This window comes from Danio rerio, chromosome 21 (genome assembly GCF_049306965.1).
Source record: "Danio rerio strain Tuebingen ecotype United States chromosome 21, GRCz12tu, whole genome shotgun sequence".
Lineage (NCBI taxonomy): Eukaryota > Metazoa > Chordata > Actinopteri > Cypriniformes > Danionidae > Danio > Danio rerio.
The window spans coordinates 3847501-3869076 of NC_133196.1; the positions used below are offsets into that span (position 1 = coordinate 3847501).

A 21576-nucleotide genomic window follows, 5' to 3' on the forward strand; every position below is an offset into this window, starting at 1 on the left:
AAATAATTAAATTGGTTAACACGTAAGTTCATTATCTACAGTCCAAGGCTTTGACGTTTTGACGTTATCAATATATTATGCAGATTTCCTGTAAAAGTGCTCAGCTGTGCTTGTTAACTGATAGTTTGTGATTGTACATTCTCAGTTTATTGGCCAGGAGGTAATGCAGGTTTCATCTCCGCTAGTGAAAACTTGACATGGATTACTTATTTAAATGATCATCAGTGATGGGAAACAGAATCCAGGTATAATAGTGTGTGTGTGTGTGTCTGTGAGGTTGTGTGTGAGTGTGTGCTTGAGAAATAATGTGTGTGTTATGCATATACACACCCAGGCCACTTTATTAGGTACACCTTACTAGTACTGGATTGGACTCCCTTTTGTCTTCAAAACTGCCTTTAATCCTTCACAGCATAGATTGAACAAGATACTGGAAATATTCCTCAGAGATTTTGCTCCATATTGACATGATAGCATCACGCAGTTGCTGCAGATTTGTCGGCTGCACATCCATGATGAGAATCTCCCCTTCCACCACATCCCAAAGGTGCTCTATTGGATTGAGTTCTGGGGACTGTGGAGGCCATTTGAGTACAGTGAACTCATTGTCATGTTCAAGAAACCAGTCTGAGAGGATTCAGGCTTTATGACATGGAGCGTTATCCTGCTGGAAGTAGCCATCAGAAGATGTGTACACTGTGGTCATAAAGGGATGGACATGATCAGCAACAATACTCAGGTAGGCTGTGGCGTTGACATGATGCTCAATTGGTACTAATGAGCCCAAAGTGTGCCAAGAAAATCTCCCCCACACCATTACACCACCACCACCAGCCTGAACAGTTGATACAAGGCAGGATGGATCCATGCTTTCATGTTGTTGATGTCAAATTCTGACCCGACCATCCGAATGTTGCAGCAGAAATGGAGACTCATCAGAGCAGGCAACGTTTCTCCAATCTTCTATTGTCCAGTTTTGGTGAGCCTGTGTGAATTGTAGCCTCAGTTTCCTGTTAGCTGACAGGAGTGGTGTGTGTGTTCTGCTGCTGTAGCCCATCCGCCTCGAGGTTGGCCGTGTTGTGTGTTCAGAGATGCTCTTCTGCAGACCTCAGTTGTATCGAGTGCTTATTTGAGTTGTTGTTGACTTTCTATCAGCTGGAACCAGTCTGGCCATTCTCCTCTGACATCAACAAGGTATTTGCGCTCACTGGATATTTTCTCTTTTTCTCTGTAAACTCTAGAGATAGTTGTGCGTGAAAATCCCAGTAGATCAGCAGTTTCTGAAATACTCAGACCAGACCGTCTGGCACCAACAACCACATTCAAAGTCACTTAAATTCCCTTTCTTCCCCATTTTGATACTCTGTTTGAACTGCAGCAGATCGTCTTGACCATGTCTACATGCCTAAATGCATTGAGCTGCTGCCGTGTGATTGGCTAATTAGAAATTTGCATTAATGAGCAGTTGGACAGGTGTACCTAATAAAGTGGCTGCTGAGTGTATATGTGGGTTTGTGTACATGTCCAGCACTCTTTGTTCAGTCTGGTTGGAGTTTTGGATCATCTATGTGAGGGCCAGACGTGTAAAGTGAGCAGATTCTGGCCACTCCACACCTTCTGGCAGCTCTTTAAAGGCCCGCTGGAGGGCTCAGATTTGGTTTTAGGGTCAAAGGTCACAATCAGATTAAGGTTAAGTTTTGGTTTAGGGTTAGACACTCGGTTGTGATGGTCAAGGTTATGGATAAGGGGCTTCAGATTACAGATTACACTTTAGATTACACTATCGTCACTAAACCAGCCGTGCATAAGTGTGTGTGAGTGTGTGTGAGTGTGTGTGTGTGTGTGTGTGTGTGTGTGTGTGGGGTTGGGTGGGTGGATCAATGTGTCCTTATTTTAAACAGAGTGAGTGAGTAAATGATGGCCCACACACTCATTTCTCTGGCTCTGTCTCTCCCCTCCTCTGTGCCTCTCCTCAGTTCTCAGAGCAGTGGGTGGACCCAGTTTCAAAACCCAAACCTTACAGCAGCATTACAAAACGACCCGCTTTCCCTCTCAGTGTGTGTGTGTGTGTGTGATCAGTTTCTAAACTTGTGTTGTGGTGTCGCCCTAAATGCTTTGTGTGTGTGTGTTCGTTTTTCTGTCTCTGTTTGTGTGTGTGTGTGTGTGTGTGTTTGACAGAGATCAGTTTCTAAACTTGTGTCACCCTGAACGCTGTGTGTGTGTGTGTTTGTTTGCCTGTGTGTGTGTGTGTGTGTGTGTGTGTGTGTGTGTGTGTGTGTGTGTGTGTGTGTGTGTGTGTGTGTGTGTGTGTGTGTGTGAGTGAGTGAGTGTGGCAGTGACCAGTCAACTTGTGTTGTAGTGTCACCCTGAATATGGTGTGTGTGGTGTGTGTGTGTAAGAGAAAAAGTGGAGAAAGTGTTTGTGTGAGAGTGTGTGTGTATGTGTGTGAGACAAATATTGTGTGTAAAAGAGTTTGTGTATGTTTGTGTGTGTGAATTTGTGTATGAGAGAGTGTATGGAAGAGAAAGTGGGTGTGTGTGTCTGTCTGTCTGTGAGAGTGTGTGCGTGCATGTGTGTGTACATCAGCAGTGTGATTCTCTGAGTTGCCGCTTTTGTCACACAGGAAACACCTACAGGAGTTCAGACGTTCCCCAATCAGCTGCTCTCACTTTTCAGAAAGACCAGAGAAAAACACGCAAACACACATCAACTCACACACACACACACACACACACACACACACACACACACACACACACACACACACACACACTGCTATCTTTATGGGGACTTTCCATAGACGTAATAATTTTTATACTGTACAGTTAATCTATATTTTCTTTTTAGATGTACTGGATTTATTAGTACTGATGATTTGAGTAAAACACTTGTATTTTGGTTATACTATAAAGATCTGATTGTTCTTATTTTGCACATTTCAGATATAAAAAAGTGCTTTATTTATTTTATTAATTAATTTATTAATTCATTTATTTAGTCAGAATAACATTTGTTGTGATTGAAATTCAGGGTTGTTTCAAACACTGATCTATTCTGAAGTTAAAAAAAATTGTATGGCATGGTCTTAAAATAAAAACAAACCTTTTAAATGCAAAATAATGCACTGAAAGACCAACCTTTCCTTTACATATGTAGTTGACAGAATAAAACTAAGTATGCCTCACGCAAAACACACAATCAAAAATCTAGCGAAATAAAAAATATTCAAGTGCTCTCCTAATTTTTTTCTATAGCTGTATGATATTTATTCTATGCTCTCACAGGAAACAATCTGCATCTTTATATATCCAAAATACTTCATTCAGTGTGATTTAGGAGCCAATTTACTCCTTGAGGCAAAAAGAGTTCAAAAATGACTGGTATTGCTATACTTGTGAGGACATTTGGCCCCTTAAAATAGGGATAAAAAGTTCTAAGGCAAATTTCAGAATGGTATACAGAACTTTGTAAAGAATCAACATTTTACCCTATTAACAAACCCAACTCAAACTAATCCCTTACTACGACTTAAGGTCCCAGCTTGGCTATCATAGTTAAAGCATCTATCTTTATAAGAGAAAATTAAATAAAATACAATAAAAAAAAGAATAGGTAACAAGATTCAGAAGATATGATCTTAGTTATACATGCATGCACTGCAAGAGTTAAAAGATATGAAAAGTGTGAGAATGCACTGCTCTCTATAAAAAAAGTACTTATTAACTATAATGGGCTCTATTTTGACGGTCCATGCCAAAGCGCAAAACGCAGGGCGCAAACGCTTTCAGGGCGTGTCAGAATGCGTTTTTGCTAATTTAAGGACGGGAAATCTGCTTTGCGCCGTGGCGCATGGTCTAAAAGGGTTGAGTTTATTTTCTTAATGAGTTATAGGTGTGTTTTGAGAATAAACCAATTAGAGTCTCATCTCCCATTCCCTTTAAGAGTCAGCTGCGTCACGCCAAGAGCGCATTCGCTATTTACAGGACGTGAAGTAAGTCTAAGTGGAAAAAATGAGCATTTCACAAGCAAACAGTTAACAGTTTTTTAACAGAAAACTGTTAAACAGAGCATCTACTGCGTGAGAATGAGAGATAATGAAACTACTTTCACATTCGCTCTTGGATAGGGAAACCTTTACGCACAGACATCAATTAGTCTATAAATAATTAATTTTGTTTGTTAAGCGCAAATATTCGTTTCAAAACTATTTCTAAATTCAGTTCTAATTTCCAGCAAACGAATAAATGAACAATAATAACAAAATGTGCTCAAAAACCTGAGTTATATCCTAAAACACATGCTGTGCCCCATATGGTCTAAAACCTGACAGGTGGACAAATCTAAGCTTGTTTTTGATAAAACAAATATAAATATGGATATAATAAATAATACTGCTAATAATAATAACATTATACAAAAGCAAATTGTTATGAATGAACTGAAAAAGCCTCCCGAGATGAAGAAGACATAAAAGCAGTGATTTTTCATATTTATGTAGGCTAGAAAATAATATGTTTTGTAATATTTTAATTCTTTATATTTATATCCTATATCTATTCTTATTATATCCTATATATATCCTTAATATGTTAATTTTTTCATATGTAAAGATATTTGCCTATTGCTCTCTTGTGTGTATTAAGCAGTGAGCAGTGAGGCGCAACTCTGCGCTGGAGTTTAGACCGGGTTAGTTTTGGTCTAATGAAAAATCTATTATAGTTTCTCAAAATAGCAACGCGCCAGCGGTCCGCCTCAGAACGCCTTCCTTTTTAGACCAGAACAAATGAGCGCTAATGCATTTGCTATTTAAACAGCGTAGCGCAACGCCTCAAAACGACTCTTGCGCCAAGCTGAAACTAGCAAAAGACTATTGCGCCGCGTCTTGCGCCACACTGCGCCGGGTATATGATAGGGGATAGTCTTTGAGTTGATCAAAAGTGACAGTAAAACTCTAATGTGTCAATAAAACATATTATGCCTCAAATAAATGTTTTTCTTTTGATAAGAAGAGCTTGAAAAACAAATTTTTTCAAACAATACACACTAAATAATGTATTTAAATTACACTTTTAACCCACAAAGATGAGTTTGTCCATATTTGATCCAATATTTGGTTACCCACTAGTTTTTTTTTAGATTATATAAAGCAGATTAATAATATTCATAAAAAGTGTCCTCATCATCAAATTAGCTCATATTAGAATGATTTCTGAAGAATCATGTGACGTTGAAGACTTTAATGCTATTGATTTGCTAATGATAATTTTAATAATAGAGTTAATGATGTGGTAAATTCAGCATTTATTTGTAGGATTAAATTAAATGAAAACAATATTAATGTAGAAATGTTTTGATTTGAAATAAATATATAAACAACACATACAAATGTTACTGTTTTTACTGTAATTTGATCAAATAAACCAAGCCTTGATGAGCAGAATACACTTCTTTTACAAATACCATGCAATCCTTCTGACCTGCAGAAATTAAATTAAATACTTATTTTTTTTCTAGATCTATTGTAATCATGAGGTATTATTCAATTCAATTCAATTCAATTCAGCTTTATTTGTATAGCGCTTTTACAATGTAGATTGTGTCAAAGCAGCTTCACATAAATGGTCATAGTAACTGTGTGGTTCAGGTTTTAGTGTTTAAGTTCAGTTCAGTTCAGTTTAGCTCAGTTCAGTGTGATTTAATCATTACTGAGAGTTCAAACACTGAAGAGCCAATTCATCGATGCGTAGCTCTACCAATCCTGAACCATGCGAGGCAGTGGCGACAGCAGAGAGGGAAAAAAAACTTCACCTGATGGGAGTGAAGAAAAAAAACCTTGAGGGAACCAGACTCAGTTGGGCACGACCATTTTAATTTCTCCGCTGGCCAAAAGTCTTGTGCAGAACTTCATTAGCCGTGGTTTAGGCTGGAAGATGGCCTTAGTGAAGACTCGTCTGTCCCTGGAGCGTATTATGAAGGTCTGATAACTTTATTTGCAAATGTCTAATCAAAATTCTGTAATTTGTGCATTGTTTTTTTCCCCATTGCTTTTTAAATCTCGTTTCCATATGCTGCGCCTAAAAATCAGGGTATTTCCAAATAATGATGTCAACTCTTCCCGAAGTTTAAACATTTGCATTGCCTAAAAATAAACAAACCTTTTTTATGCATAAAAATGTCCTATTAAATCTGTATTTTACACAATAAAACAATTAAACACAACTATAAATCATAAATGTAGAGAAATTGAGATTTCTTTTAGAGCTTTCTTAATTTTTCCTAAACTGTATGATATTTGTTGTAATAAATGAGAAGGAATAAGTGATAATTGATTACATGACTTGCCAAGTTTTAAAGCTGTTTCCATCAATGAATCAAAGGCCTTAAAAAACATCATGAATAAGTTGCACACATAAGACACAGCCATCTAAAATGCTTGATTCGGACGGTTTTATTTATCACTGTCCTGAGCCACCGACGATCCAAATATATGCTATAGTTTCATTATTGCAAAAACATACTCCTCAAGTCAGATCGTAAAGCAGCAGTTGATCCATCTCTCTAGTTTCATTATCACACAATACTCCCCCTCAACATCAGGGTTAATTTTCTGATGATGACCAACTCATCGCTTATTACTTTATATTTATTTTCATTTAAAATAAATGTAAATATTGACACATATAGCTAAATAAACAAAAGGATTATGCTATGAATGTGTGTTTATAACTTACTAAAAAAAGTGAGTTTGTCCAGATCTCGAGCGGAAGAGAAAATTAGGGGATTCACATGCGCGCGCACACACACACACACAACAACACTTCTGTTTCTGATGACGCAGCTGCCCCAAAAAACACAGTCAAACAGAGAGTTAAAATCAAGCGCTTTTGGGTGTCATTTTCTTTCCTCTCTCTTCATCTTCAAAAGGCATGTGTGGTGAATTGGGTACAAACCGTTGCGTCCTGATTTTACCTTAGAGAAAGTCTAAAGCTGGCATTGGTTTCAGAATGTGTATTCAGAAGTCACGATAGAGTCTTTTACATTTAGTTGAATGGTGGATATTTGACTCAGTTCAGAACATTTTCCTTGAATTGGAATGACATACAGCAAGTGAAAATTTTACAGTAAACTGAAATTGTAATTGGTTTGTTTAGCTTAGTGTTAAACTTTTTAAAACCATAACAGATTTGGCTATAACAGATTCGACAATAACAAAGTTGATGATAACAGAGTTGATGATAATAGAGTTGAAGATAACAGTTGACAGTAAAAAAGTTGACAGTAACAGAGTTGACGATAACAGAGTTGACGATAACAGAGTTGGCGTTAACAAAGTTAACGATAATGGAGTTTAGGATAACAGAGTTGACGATAATGGAGTTGAAGATAACAGAAAGTTGACGAGAACAGAGTTGGCGTTAACAGAGTTGAGGATAATGGAGTTGAAGATAACAGAAATTTGACGTCAACAGAAAGTTGACGTTAACAGAAAGTTGACGTTAACAGAGTTGACGATAACAGAGTTGGCATTAACAGAGTTGACGATAATGGAGTTTAGGATGACCAAGTTGAACAGAGTTGACGATAACGGAGTTAAAGATAACCAAGTTGACGTTAACAGAGTTGACGATAACAGAGTTGAAGATAACGGAGTTGACGATACCGGAGTTGAAGATAACAGAAAGTTGACGATAACAGAGTTGGCGTTAACAGAGTTGAGGATGATGGAGTTTAGGATAACAAAGTTGACGATAACAAAGTTGACGATAACAAAGTTGACGATAACAGAGTTGACGATAATGGAGTTGAAGATAACAGAAAGTTGACGATAACAGAGTTGGCGTTAACAGAGTTGACGATAACGGAGTTGAAGATAACAAAGTTGACGTTAACAGAGTTGACGATAACAAAGTTGACGATAACAGAGTTGACGATAATGGAGTTGAAGATAACAGAAAGTTGACGATAAAAGAGTTGGCGTTAACAGAGTTCACGATAATGGAGCTGTAGATAACAAAGTTGAGGATAACAGAGTTGACGATAATGGAGTTTAAGATAACAAAAAGTTGACGTTAACAGAGTTGACGAAAATGGAGTTTAGGATAACAAAGTTGACGATGACAGTTACAGAGTTGACATTAACAGAGATGACAATAATAGAGTTGACATTAACAGAGTTGATGATAACAAAGTTGACACTAACCAAAGTGACGATAATAGTTAACAGTAACAGAGTTGACAATAATAAAGTTGACGACAACAGAAAGTTGATGATAGCACAGTTTACAGAAACCAAGTTGAACGTAACAGAGATGCCAATGATAGAGTTGACAGTAAAATAGTTGACTGTAAGAGAGCTGACGATAACAGAGTTTACGACAAAAGAAAGTTGATGATAACAGAGTTGACAGTAACAGAGTTGACAGTAACCGAGTAGATGATAATAGTTAACAGTAACAGTGTAGACGATAATAGAGTAGACTAACAGAGTACACAATAATAGAGTAGACGATATTAGAGTAGACGATAATAGAGTAGACGATAATAGAGGCGACACAGTGTAGACGATAATAGAGTAGACGATAATAGAGTAGACACAGTGTAGACGATAATAGAGTAGACGATAATAGAGTAGACGATAATAGAGTAAACTAACAGTGTAGACGATAATAGAGTAGACGATAATAGAGTAGACGATAATAGAGTAGACTAACAGTGTAGACGATAATAGAGTAGACACAGCGTAGACGATAATAGAGTAGACGATAATAGAGTAGACGATAATAGAGTAAACTAACAGTGTAGACGATAATAGAGTAGACTAAAAGAGTAGACGATGATGGAGTAGACTAACAGAGTAGACGATAATAGAGTTGACGTTAATAGAGTAGACTAACAGAGTAGACGATAACAGAGTAGACGATAATAGAGTTGACGTTAATAGAGTAGACTAACAGAGTAGACGATAACAGAGTAGACGATAATAGAGTTGACGTTAATAGAGTAGACTAACAGAGTAGACGATAACAGAGTAGACGATAATAGAGTTGACGTTAACAGAGTTGACGTTACCAAAGTTGACAGTAACAGAGTAGACGATAACAAGTTGTTGATAACGGAGTTGTCATTTTCCACTTTTTCTGCTTTAGCTCAAGATGCTAACCTCAAACCAGACACCACATGGCATGTCTAATAATCATATTATTATTTAAAAAATAATAAATGAATGAGAAACTCACTGAAATAATCAGGTAACAGAGTTGACAAATAATTTATCAAGTACTTTTCTAAACATTTTGTACAAATTAATGAGAAAAAAATGTTTGACAATTTTAAAATAATGACACACCTCAATGCCTTCCCACCAGAGGAAGTGACATCACTCTGTTTTCCTATCAGTGCTTTTCAGATTGTTTTGCCATTTTATAACCAATATAACAGAGTTCACCAGAACATAGATTCAAACACAAAATGCTTTTTTTTTATATAACAAAAATTACAAATACTACAAAAATAGATGCTTCACACAAATCAAACATCTAATTAACATCTTAATTGTGTGTTTACTTAAAGTATTTTAATTCAGATTTAATAATTTCATGATAGTTTAAGCTGAATGTATTATTCAGGGGGTGTATTTTAAAGACAAAATCCCCTTAAATGCACATACGGTACAACTAATACTTAAAGATAGAGATAACTGAAGTGTTAAAATATAATAAACATGTTTTAACACCTCGGAGACACAAAATGTACACTCAATTCTAAACTCGTATCCAATTTCCTGAAGTTATAGCTAATTTAAATATCAGTAGGTATGAAGTGTGTATGTGTTCTGAAGTTATAGGTATTAAGCACGTAATGTGGTAGTGTGTGTTCTGAAATCCATCACTATGGTCACGCACGACGAGCCTCTATTTATAAACTCTGCGATTGCTAGGATTGAATGATATCGCAGTAAGCCTTCAACAACTTGAGATGCTCCTACACATCACATGGTCACATGACTAATCACTCATCGCAAAACAGGAAATTAACCACACATTTTGGGTCAAAGTGCTCAGATAGGAGAAAAAAAACGTTCTGTTCTTAAACAATAGCACTACTGTACAGCTCATTATACAGCCGCTCTACTGTACAACTACACTTGACAACAATACAACTTCACGTTGCTCTCCTGTCACTGGAACTTTCTATAATTATCCTTTATTAAAATGAAAGCTGATTATTATTGTAATCTGATAAATCAATGACTGTAAATAAACTTCATTATCATTATTGTCTATTTGATCACTATTGCTACTTTAGTAAAGCATTAATCAAGGCTATTTAGTTATATTATATCATCTAATTAATAACTAACGATGCTTTAACCCCATTTTATTAAACTTACTATATTACCAACTGCATTATAACCAAACTTGACTGCCCAGGTAAAAAACGTGCACTAAAATATACATTTTATTTAAATAATAAGTGTGTTAGTGTTTACTTAAATAATGTACTTAAAGTGCTTTATTTTCGGTAACTAATTTTGTACTTTATATACTGAAAGGTAATCTTTAGTAGTACTAAAATAATCTTAATATCAATTAAGTGTACTTAGCTGTACTATTTTGACAAACCATGAAATTAATAAATATATACGCAAACTGAAATATGCTTATAATGTACTATTTCAGTACTTTTAAGAATATATACTCACTGGCCACTTAATTAGGTACACATTACTAGTACCGGGTTGGACACCTCCACAACTGCCTTAATCCTTTGTGGCATAGATGTTGCTTTTATTTGTTGACGCCAAATTCTGAAACTACCATTAGAATGTCACAGCAGAAATCAAGACTCATCAGAATCTTTTATTGCCCAATGTTGGTGAGCCTGTGTGAATTGTAGCCTCAGTTTCCTGTTCTTAGCTGACAGGAGTGGCACCCGGTGTGGTCTTCTGCTGCTGTAGCCCATCCGCCTCAAGGTTGGATGTGTTGTGTGTTCAGAGATGCTCTTCTGCAGAGCTCGGTTGTATCGAGTGCTTATTTGAGTTACTGTTGGCTTTCTATAAGCTGGAACCAGTGTGGCCATTCTCCTCTGACCTCTGGCATCAACAAGGCATTTGCGCCCACAGAACTGCTGCTCACTAGATATTTCCTCTTTGTTGGACCATTCTCTGTAAACCCTAGAGATGGTTGTGCGTGAAAATCCCAGTAGATCAGCAGTTTCTGAAATACTCAGATCGGCCCGTCTGGAACCAAGTACCATGAAATCCCCTTTCTTCCTCATTCTCATGCTCTGTAGCAGACCGTCTTGACCATGTCTACATGCCTAAATGCATTGAGTTGCTGCCATGTGATTGGCTGATTAGCAATTCACACGAACAAGCAGTTGGACTGGTGTACCTAATAAAGTGGCCGGTGAGTGTATTTAATACCACTTTTAGTGCAATAAAACCATCTTCTCGTGCACCTTTTAAAAATATATACTGACTGTAAAGTAAGTTAAAAAAAACATAAAAACATTCATTGTCCTAACTTTATCATTATATATGTGTATATATATATATATATATATATATATATATATATATATATATATATATATATATATATATATATATATATATATATATATATATCATATGGTATATATATATCATATGATATATACATAAACATACACAGTTGAAGTCGGAATTATTAGCCCCCCTGACATTTTTAGTTAGCTTGTTTATTTTTTCTTCAATTGCTGTTTAACAGAGAGAACATTTTTTTCAGCAAATTTCTAATCATAATAGTTTTAATAACTCATCTCCAATAACTGATTTATTTTCTCTTTGCCATGATGACAGTAAAAAATATTTTACTATATATTTTAAGACACCACTATAATGGTTAAAGTGACATTTTAAGGCTTAATTAGGTTAATTAGGTTAACTAGGCAGGTTAGGGTAATTAGGCAAGTACTTGTACAACGATGGTTTGTTCTGTAGACTATCATGAAAAAATATCGCTTAAAGGGGGTAATAATTTTGTCCCTAAAATGGTGTTTAAAAAATTAAAAACTGCTTTTATTATAATCGAAATAAAACAAATAAGACTTTCTCCAGAAGAAAAAATATTATCAGACATACTGTGAACATTTCCTTGCTTAGTTAATCATCATTTGGGAAATATTTAAAATAGAGGAAATATATATGTGTGTGTTTGTGTGTGTGTGTGTGTGTGTGTGTGTGTGTGTGTGTGTGTGTGTGTGTGTGTGTGTGTGTGTGTGTGTGTGTGTGTGTGTGTGTGTGTGTGTGTGTGTGTGTGTGTGTGTGTGTGTGTGTGTGTGAGTGTGTATATATATATATATATATATATATATATATATATATATATATATATATATATATATATATATATGTATATATATATATGTATTACATTGTACTGTAGAGAGAGTAATATATATACTTGAAAATCTATATTATCTGTTACAACATATTACTATATAATGATATATCAGCAGATTTAATCAGAAATGTATTTACTATAATCTCACTGCTTCTTTCAATAAACAATATACCTTTTTTGAGGCTCACCGCAACGTGACGTAGAAGAACGATTTCCCTGCCCACTGATTTGATTAACAGCAACATGTCTCTGTAGTAACGCGTATAATCATATCAAGAAGACAAGACGTGCACAAAGCAACTGAGATTAAAAGATCTGTTCTGCGCTCTGTGATCATCAATCACCATCAAATATGATCAAGAGTGAGTTTTACAAGCTTAAAACGTTTTTAAAACAGTGCAAGACCATAAAATCTCTGTAATTCATCACCACAGCTGCATGTCAGTACAATTATAAAAAATAAAATTAAAAAAAACGCTTCAATCCCGGTTTGAGGACATTAAATCAGGTTTATTTTGTACATTAACATAACAGATATCCATACAGCAGTGGATATTAATGTGTATCCTGTCACATTTGCTGTGCAAAAAGAGTGCAAAGTTAAACATGCACTGTGTGTGTGTGTGTGTGTGTGTGTGTGTGTGTATGTGCATGAACTTTGTAACAACATTGTATGTGACTCGTCGTTGCAGAAAGGCTTGACTTAACTCCACAACAAATACATCAAATAATCATTGGGAAAGTTCTTACTGTAGTTATTCTCTCAAACGTTACGTGAGATCTGCGTCCTTCATGTCTGTCTGTGTATCTGAGGCAGTCGAGTCGGAGACGGAGGCACACTCTAACAGGCACATGGGAACGATGGGCAGGGAGAACTAGCATTATAGGCACAGGCCACAAAAACAGCTACATGGTTGTTCAGAGCAGAGAAATCCAATATTCTGAAATGTCTAATAATTAATCTGATGGGTGTTGTGAGCTAAAACTTTACAGACACATTCTGTCGACACAAAAGACTGATCTTAAATCTTGAAAAAAGGGGTAAAATAGGTTAATTAGGCAAGTAAGGGTAATTAGGCAAGTCATTGTATAGCGATGGTTTGTTTTGTAGACAAGCGAAAACAAAGGGGGCTAATAATATTGACCTTAAAATGGAAAACTGCTTTTATTCTAGCCGAAATAAAGCAAATAAGACTTTCTCCAGAAGAAAAAATATTATAGGAAATACTGTTAAAATTCCTGAATCCGTCAAACATCATATGAGAAATATTTATATACAGGAGGGCTAATAGCGCTGACTTCAACTGTATATATATATGTGTGTGTGTTTTAATCAGCACATACACAGTGTGGTACCCCCAGAACTGCTCCGAGATCTGGATCATTGTTCTGGTTCTCTGGTTCCCACACCCTCCCGCAGAGATCTGGATGCTGTTTGAGAACACGCCGCTGTAAACAGATCCGCGTGTAACAAAAGACTGCTCGGGATCAGGTTCAACTTTGATAAACCTTGTCCTAGTGACTCGACAGACAAAGGTGTGGTGCGTATCCCCGGATAACCCCATCCCTGTGTGTGTGTGTGTGTGTGTGTGTGTGTGTGTGTGTGTGTGTGTGTGCAGGAATCACAGTCAGGTTTAATCAGAGCTGCTCCAACATGCCGCGATCATCCGAAAGCAAATCTGGTGGCCGTCACACTCACAATGAAAACGCTTGAATAATTAAAGCTCATGGTCATCTGCCCATTCACCTGATATATGGCATGGCGAACAAAGCTTCTTTTAACGAGGACCATATACTGTGTTCACACGCTGAATGTACACGCTTGAATATTTCAGCGTTTAAGACGACAGATTGCTCATCCTGAGATCAGATGAAGCGCTCGTGTTCACACAGATTAATGAATGAGGCTTCCCGCATTCAGTCTCTCTCTGTGTACAGTGCTCAAATGGGTACACCCGATATTTATATCAGTGAATATAGGGAATGTATACTGCTCGAAAAATAAAGGGAACACTTGGCGTTACATTGTATAACATTTAAGTGTTCCCTTTATTGTTTTGAGCAGTACATTTTGGTGCATTTAAACAAAAAAGATTTATTAAATGGATATATTTATTAAAATAATATGTTAGTCACAGAAAGTCTTTAGAAATACATTATACATTTAAATTCATGCAAAATATTGGAGAAAAAATATTACAAACCTCAACAAAATTTGATAATTTGTTGAGTTTCTCTTTGTATTTTGCTCTTTTTAATTTTTTTTAGTTTAATCACAAGTTATTTAGTCAGATGAGCTCCAGATTTGGCTCCAGTACTGTCTAATCTAATGTATATGCACAGATATAATATTGTTAAGCATCCTATCGAAGGTATTAAATTGAATGAGAGATTTGTGAGGGGTGTTTGGTAAAGTCTAGATACAGAAGAGGATATGCACATCAATATAGCATCATTTTTATGACACTGTATAACAATAGTTAATGTTTTTACAGTACTGTGACGATTGGGTTTAAGATTAGAGGTAAAAAAAAAAAAACTACAAATTATTGGGTAATTTAATACATACCCAAATAATACTCTGTGCAACTACTGTTTTTACAGTACTGTAATGGTTGGGTTTAGGTTTAGGCTAGGGGTAGAAGTTCAAAAATACTATTTATTGGGTAATTTAATAAATAACACATATAATACTTGGTACTAAAGTATTTATGTTACTGTGACAATTGGGTTTAGACGTTATTAAAATGCAATAAATGGGAAATTAAAAAAAATAATAGTAATATTGTACATCATTTGTGTTAACTTCCGGCCGCAACAGTATCTGATCTAGCAACAACCAGGGTGAATTCATATATGCTGAGCACTGTATGTTTCTGTAATATGGAAGTCGCAGCTTGATGATGACCGTTGGTGTTTTCAGATTTGAATCTTTAGAATTTCTTTATGTTTATAAAATGGAACCGATGTTCTTAAGATTCTTTTAATCTTTGGAATGAGTGTTCTAAACTCTGGCGGGTCGAGCTGGAATGTTACATTTGTGATGTGAAGTCTAAAATTTGAATTCTGAAATTGGCTTTAAGTGTTAATATAATTACCTTTAAAAAATTTGTATTAATTAATGTTTTTTTTCTAGTGCTGTCAAACAATTAATTGCGATAAAGGTTTGTATTTGCATAATATATACATGTATACTGTCCTGGTCGTCCAGGTTGGGCATTCACCGTTGGGCTAACAACCCACGTCATATGAATGAGATGTTATGAAACACCAACATGGTGCGGCTAAATATCATCTTTGATTTAAACGGCCTTGGAAGTAATATACGGTACATATATATTGTGTATATTTACACATAGATGAACATGCATGCTGTACATAAAATACACAAAATAAATATGTTTACATGTTTATATTTATATATTATTTGTATTATATATACACACACACACACACATATATATATATATATATATATATATATATATATATATATATATATATATATAAATAWATATAAACATTTTATACAATGTAGTCATGCATATATTTATATATACAAAACTACACGGTACGCACAAATATAATTGTAAATACAAACTTTTATTTCGGATGAGATTTAATAAAAATTAATCTTTCGACAGCATTGCTCACTCAACCTGTATTGTGGCTGACCAGGGTTTTTGTACTTGTGTCTTTTTTTCCTTAAAGGGATAGTGCACACAGAAATATGCTGTCATCATTTACCCATTCTTCACCAAACCTCTGAGTTTCTTTCATCTTCTTTATTTTTATTTCTTCTTTTGCGTTTAACAGAATAAAGAAACTTGTAAAGGTTTAGTTACACTTGATAGCAAGTCAATTGTACATTTTCATTCTTGAGTGAACTATCCCTTTAACCCATTTTTACTCAAACTAAATCTGAAACAATCATTAAGACAACAATATTACAGTTCTCACCAGTAAAATTGTGAATGTTTCTATTTGTAATTTTTTTATTTATGTTTTTATTAATATATAATTTATATTTTATATTAACTCGTAAATACACCTGGAAACAACTTTGCATTTTTGCAATATTAGTATTGTGGCATTCATTTGACACATAATGAGTGATTCCAAGCCTAAAATAGATCCATTTTTAAATATCGCATTTCATTGGTTATAACTTGAATATTCATTAAAATACTTATAATAAAACATTATTATTCTCTTAAAGTGAGTTAATGAACCTAAAACCTAAAATACTTACAGGTTTTTCTGACAGTAATATCTTGTCATTGAAGTGATGTTTAATAAATGCTGCAAGGTCTAAAATTGAGTAATTTAGAATATTATTTGCTATTTAAGTTAAAGATCGTTCTCACATATGAGCAGAAGTTTAAAAAATCAAAATATCACGCTGATAAAATGACATAATGAATAATTGAAGTATAAAAACACTCATTTTTAAAAATGATATTCTTAATTTCTAATATACAAAACTGTTTATGCTGTTCAGTTGACTTCTACTGAAGGATCCTACGTTGTAAGAAATTACACGAACAATTAGTCATGACAGCATATGTTTTTAGCCTATTAAACTAAACTAATCATGTTCTAACTTAATTTTATAAGTTATGCAAGCAGTTTTAAGTCAGTTTAACATAATATAAGTTAAATGGACTCATAAGCTTAATTTAATTCAGCATAAAAATTTAAGGCAACCAGGATTTATTTACAGTGTAAACATAAAAAGGATGAATTAAATTGACATTTAGCTTAAAAAAAACGTAGTCTAAAATTACTTGTAAGTGTAAAAGTGTAAAAAAAAAAGTGCAACACTTTGCTCTTCAGGTGACTTATAATGAATGAATGAATCAAGGTTTCAAATTGACTAATTTTGAAAGTCGTTTAATTTTCATCACCATAGATCAGACCCACAAACATACCCAAACTTTTACAATAGCAACATCTTACACAACTCAAGTGACATTTAACCAATGACTGCATTATAATCTTATAAAAAATAAATTAATTATGCACATTTCAGCTTCAAGAATCAGCCTCTTGGGTTCTTATGAAAGCAATATTGTGCTTTTCAGGTGACATGCAATGCTTGATCAAAGCCTAAAATAGCTCAATATTTAAACTGAATGTATTTCTCTTTCAAAATGAGCATCAGACTGAAGTAAAATACTGTAACAATGCTCAATCAAAGCCTAAAATAGCAGAATATTACAAATAAAATGTATTTATTTTTCAAAATGAGTATCAGAGTGAAGGAAAATACTGTGACAATACTCATTTCATCATCATAATCATTTAAATAAAATGTTTTTTACGTTTTAACGAACTAATGAAAGCAATATTGTGCTTTTCAGGTGACACAACACTCGATTAAATCCTAAAATAGTAGAATATTTAAAATAAAAAGTATTTTTCTTTTAAAATGAGCATCAGAGTGAGGTAAGCATACTGTGATAATACTCGATCAAAGCCTACAATAGCAGAATATTTTAATCTGAAGTATTTTAAGTTTAAACAAACTTAATGAAAGCAATATTGTGCTCTTCAGGTGATATAACACTTGATTAAAGCCTAAAATAGCAGAATATTTAAATTGAATTTATTTACCTTTCAAGATGAGAATCAGAGTGAAGTAAATAACTGTAATAATACTCGATCAAAGGCTAAAATACAGTATTTTATATTAAATGTATTAGGTTTTTTTTACAAAAGCAATATTGAGCTTGTTTCAGATGATGCAAAATACTTGATTAAAGCCTAAAATAGCTGAATATTTCAGTCCAATGTCTTAGGTTTTTAGAACTTAATAAAAGCAATATAGTGCTCTTCAGGTGACACAAAACTCGATCAAAGCCTAAAATAGCTAATTATTTAAATTGAATGTGTTTCTCTTTTAAAATAAGCATCAGAGTGAAATCAAAAGACTGTGACAATACTCAATCAAAGCCTAAAATAGCAGAATATTTCAATCAAATTTTTTTTTATTACGTTTTTACAAACTTAATAAAGGCAATATTATGCTTTTCATGGGACGCACAATACTCAATCAAAGTCTAAAATAGCAGAATATTTCAATCAAATGTATTTACCTTTCAAAATGAGCATCAGAGTGAAGTAAATAAGTGTGATGATACTCAATACCTAAAATAGCAGAATATTTCAATTCAAATTTTTACGAACCAAATGAAAGCACTTTTCAGGTGACACACAATACTTCATTAAAGTTTAAAATAGCTGGATATTAAAAATAAAATGTATTTCTCTCTGAAAATGAACGTCAGAGTGAAGTAAAAATACTGTGATAATACTTGATTAAAGCCTAAAATAGCAGAATATTTCAATCCAAAGTATTTTAAGTTTTAACGAACTAAATGAAAGCAATATTGTGCTCTTCAGGTGACACAACACTTGATTAAAGCCTAAAAAAGCAGAATATTGCAATCAAATTTATTTACATTTTAAAACGAGCATCAGAGTGAAGTAAATAAGTGTGATGATACTCAAAGCCTAAAATAGCAGAATATTTAAATTAAATGTATTTATCCTTCAGAATGAGCATCAGAGTAAAGTAAATAAACTGTGGTAATGCTCGATCAAAGCCTAAAATAGCAGAATATTTAACTTAAATGTATTTTAAGTTTTTACAAAAACAATATTGTGTTTTTCAGGTGACACAAAATACTTGATTAAAGCCAAAAACAGCAGAATATTTTAATCGAATGCATTTCTCATTCAAAAATGAGCATCAGACTGAAGTAAATAAACTGTGACTACTCCATCAAAGCCTACGATAGCAGATCAGATAAATCAAGTGTATTGCACATTTTAACAAACTAAATGAAAGCAATATTGTGCTCTTCAGGTGACACAACACTTAATTAAAGCCTAAAATAGCAGAATATTTCAATCAAATGTATTTTAAGCTTTTACAAACTAAATGAAAGCACTTTTGAGGTGATGCACAATACTCCATTAAAGCCTAAAATAGCTGGATATTAAAAATAAACTGTATTTCTCTCTCAAAATGAGCATCAGAGTGAAGTAAAAATACTGTGATAGTACTCGATCAAAGCCTAAAATAGCAGAGTATTTTAAGTTTTAACAAACTAAATGAAGGCAATATTGTGCTCTTCAGGTGACACAACACCTAATTAAAGCCTAAAAAAGCAGAATATTTCAATCAAATTTATTTACATTTCAAAATGAGCGTCAGAGTAAAGTAAATAAACTGTGACAACTCCATCAAAGCCTAAAATAGCAGATCATATAAATCAAGTGTATTGCACATTTTAACAAACTAAATGAAAGCAATATTGTGCTCTTCAGGTGACACAACACTTAATTAAAGCCTAAAATAGCAGAATATTTCAATCAAATGTATTTTAAGCTTTTACAAACTAAATGAAAGCACTTTTGAGGTGATGCACAATACTCCATTAAAGCCTAAAATAGCTGGATATTAAAAATAAACTGTATTTCTCTCTCAAAATGAGCATCAGAATGAAGTAAAAATACTGTGATAGTACTCGATCAAAGCCTAAAATAGCAGAGTATTTTAAGTTTTAACAAACTAAATGAAGGCAATATTGTGCTCTTCAGGTGACACAACACTTGATTAAAGCCTAAAAAAGCAGAATATTTCAATCAAATTTATTTACATTTCAAAATGAGCGTCAGAGTAAAGTAAATAAACTGTGACAACTCCATCAAAGCCTAAAATAGCAGATCATATAAATCAAGTGTATTGCACATTTTAACGAACTAAATGAAAGCAATATTGTGCTCTTCAGGTGACATAACACTTAATTAAAGCCTAAAATAGCAGAATATTTCAATCGAATGTATTAAGTTTTTACAAACTAAAGGAAAGCACTTTTCAGGTGATGCACAATACTCCATTAAAGCCTAAAATAGCTGGATATTAAAAATAAACTGTATTTCTCTCTCAAAATGAGCATCAGAGTGAAGTAAAAATACTGTGATAGTACTCGATCAAAGCCTACAATAGCAGAATATTACAAATCAAATGTATTTATCATTCAGAATGAGCATCAGAGTGAAGTAAAATCATAAGAAGCAACAGTGCACTGAACTTTCCCCATATGTAAAGTTGAGCTCCTCTGATAATGAGTGATGCTGCGATATCATCAGACCCCCGTCCCGACCTGTCAGCTCATTTTACTGTATTAGACTTTCTAATGGCACAGAAGGAGGGGGTGGGGGAACAAATGCCATTACACACACACTCTCACACACTCACACACACACTGAAACAGAGAGTGATGGAGCAGCTCATGGATACAGAAACAGAAAGACAGAGAGCGGTTCTGACCTTTAGCTGTAGCTGCTGCTGGAGCGGAGAGAAGAGTCTGCGAGTCAGGAAACACACACACACTGCTATCCTCCGACTCTAACATGTGAAAGTGAACGCAGACGGCAGAGAGAGAGACACACACTCTGATAAGGAGAGGAGTTGTGTTTCGCACTGAAGGTGTGTCTGAGAGAGAGAGAGAGAGAGAGAGAGAGAGACTAAACAAAAGTTCACACCCACCCAACCCTCCCTCCAAACCTAAAGTATGCTGGCAGCCGGCCGCACGTGTCCACCTGACACAGACACACACACACACCTGACACACTCACACACATAAACACACCTGGTACACTCACATATACACACACATCCATATACCTGATGCACAGACACACAATTATACGCTTGACACACAGTTATACACACGCACACACACACACACAAACCTGACATACAAGCACACAATCATACACTTGACACATTTATATACACAATCAGACACACACACACACATACACGCACACACAAACCTGACACCCTCATACACATAAACATACCTGGTACAAACACACTTGACACACACACACACATACACACAAACACACACACAAGCACATCCATACACCAAACACACAGACACACAATCATACACTTGACACACACACACACACATCCATACATCTGACACACAGTCACCCAATCATACACTTGACACATTTATACACACACAAACACACACACACACAAACCTAACACACTCATACACATAAACAAACCTGGCACATATACACACAGACACATATACACACACACATACATAAACCTGACACACAGACGCACAATCATACCCTTGACACATTTACACACACA

At 34.6% G+C, this 21576-nt stretch overlaps 1 protein-coding gene across 1 annotated transcript in view; it reads right to left on the minus strand.

The window, feature by feature from the left end:
- zbtb7c (zinc finger and BTB domain containing 7C) overlaps window positions 1-20853 on the minus strand; it is an 84885-nt gene extending 64032 nt beyond the window's left edge. Inside the window, exon 1 of the mRNA XM_073935693.1 lies at window positions 20728-20853. Coding sequence (XP_073791794.1) covers window positions 20728-20812 — 85 coding nt within the window. The 5' untranslated portion in view covers window positions 20813-20853. The remainder of the gene's footprint in view (window positions 1-20727) is intronic.
- Between the last annotated feature and the right edge of the window lie 723 nt (window positions 20854-21576).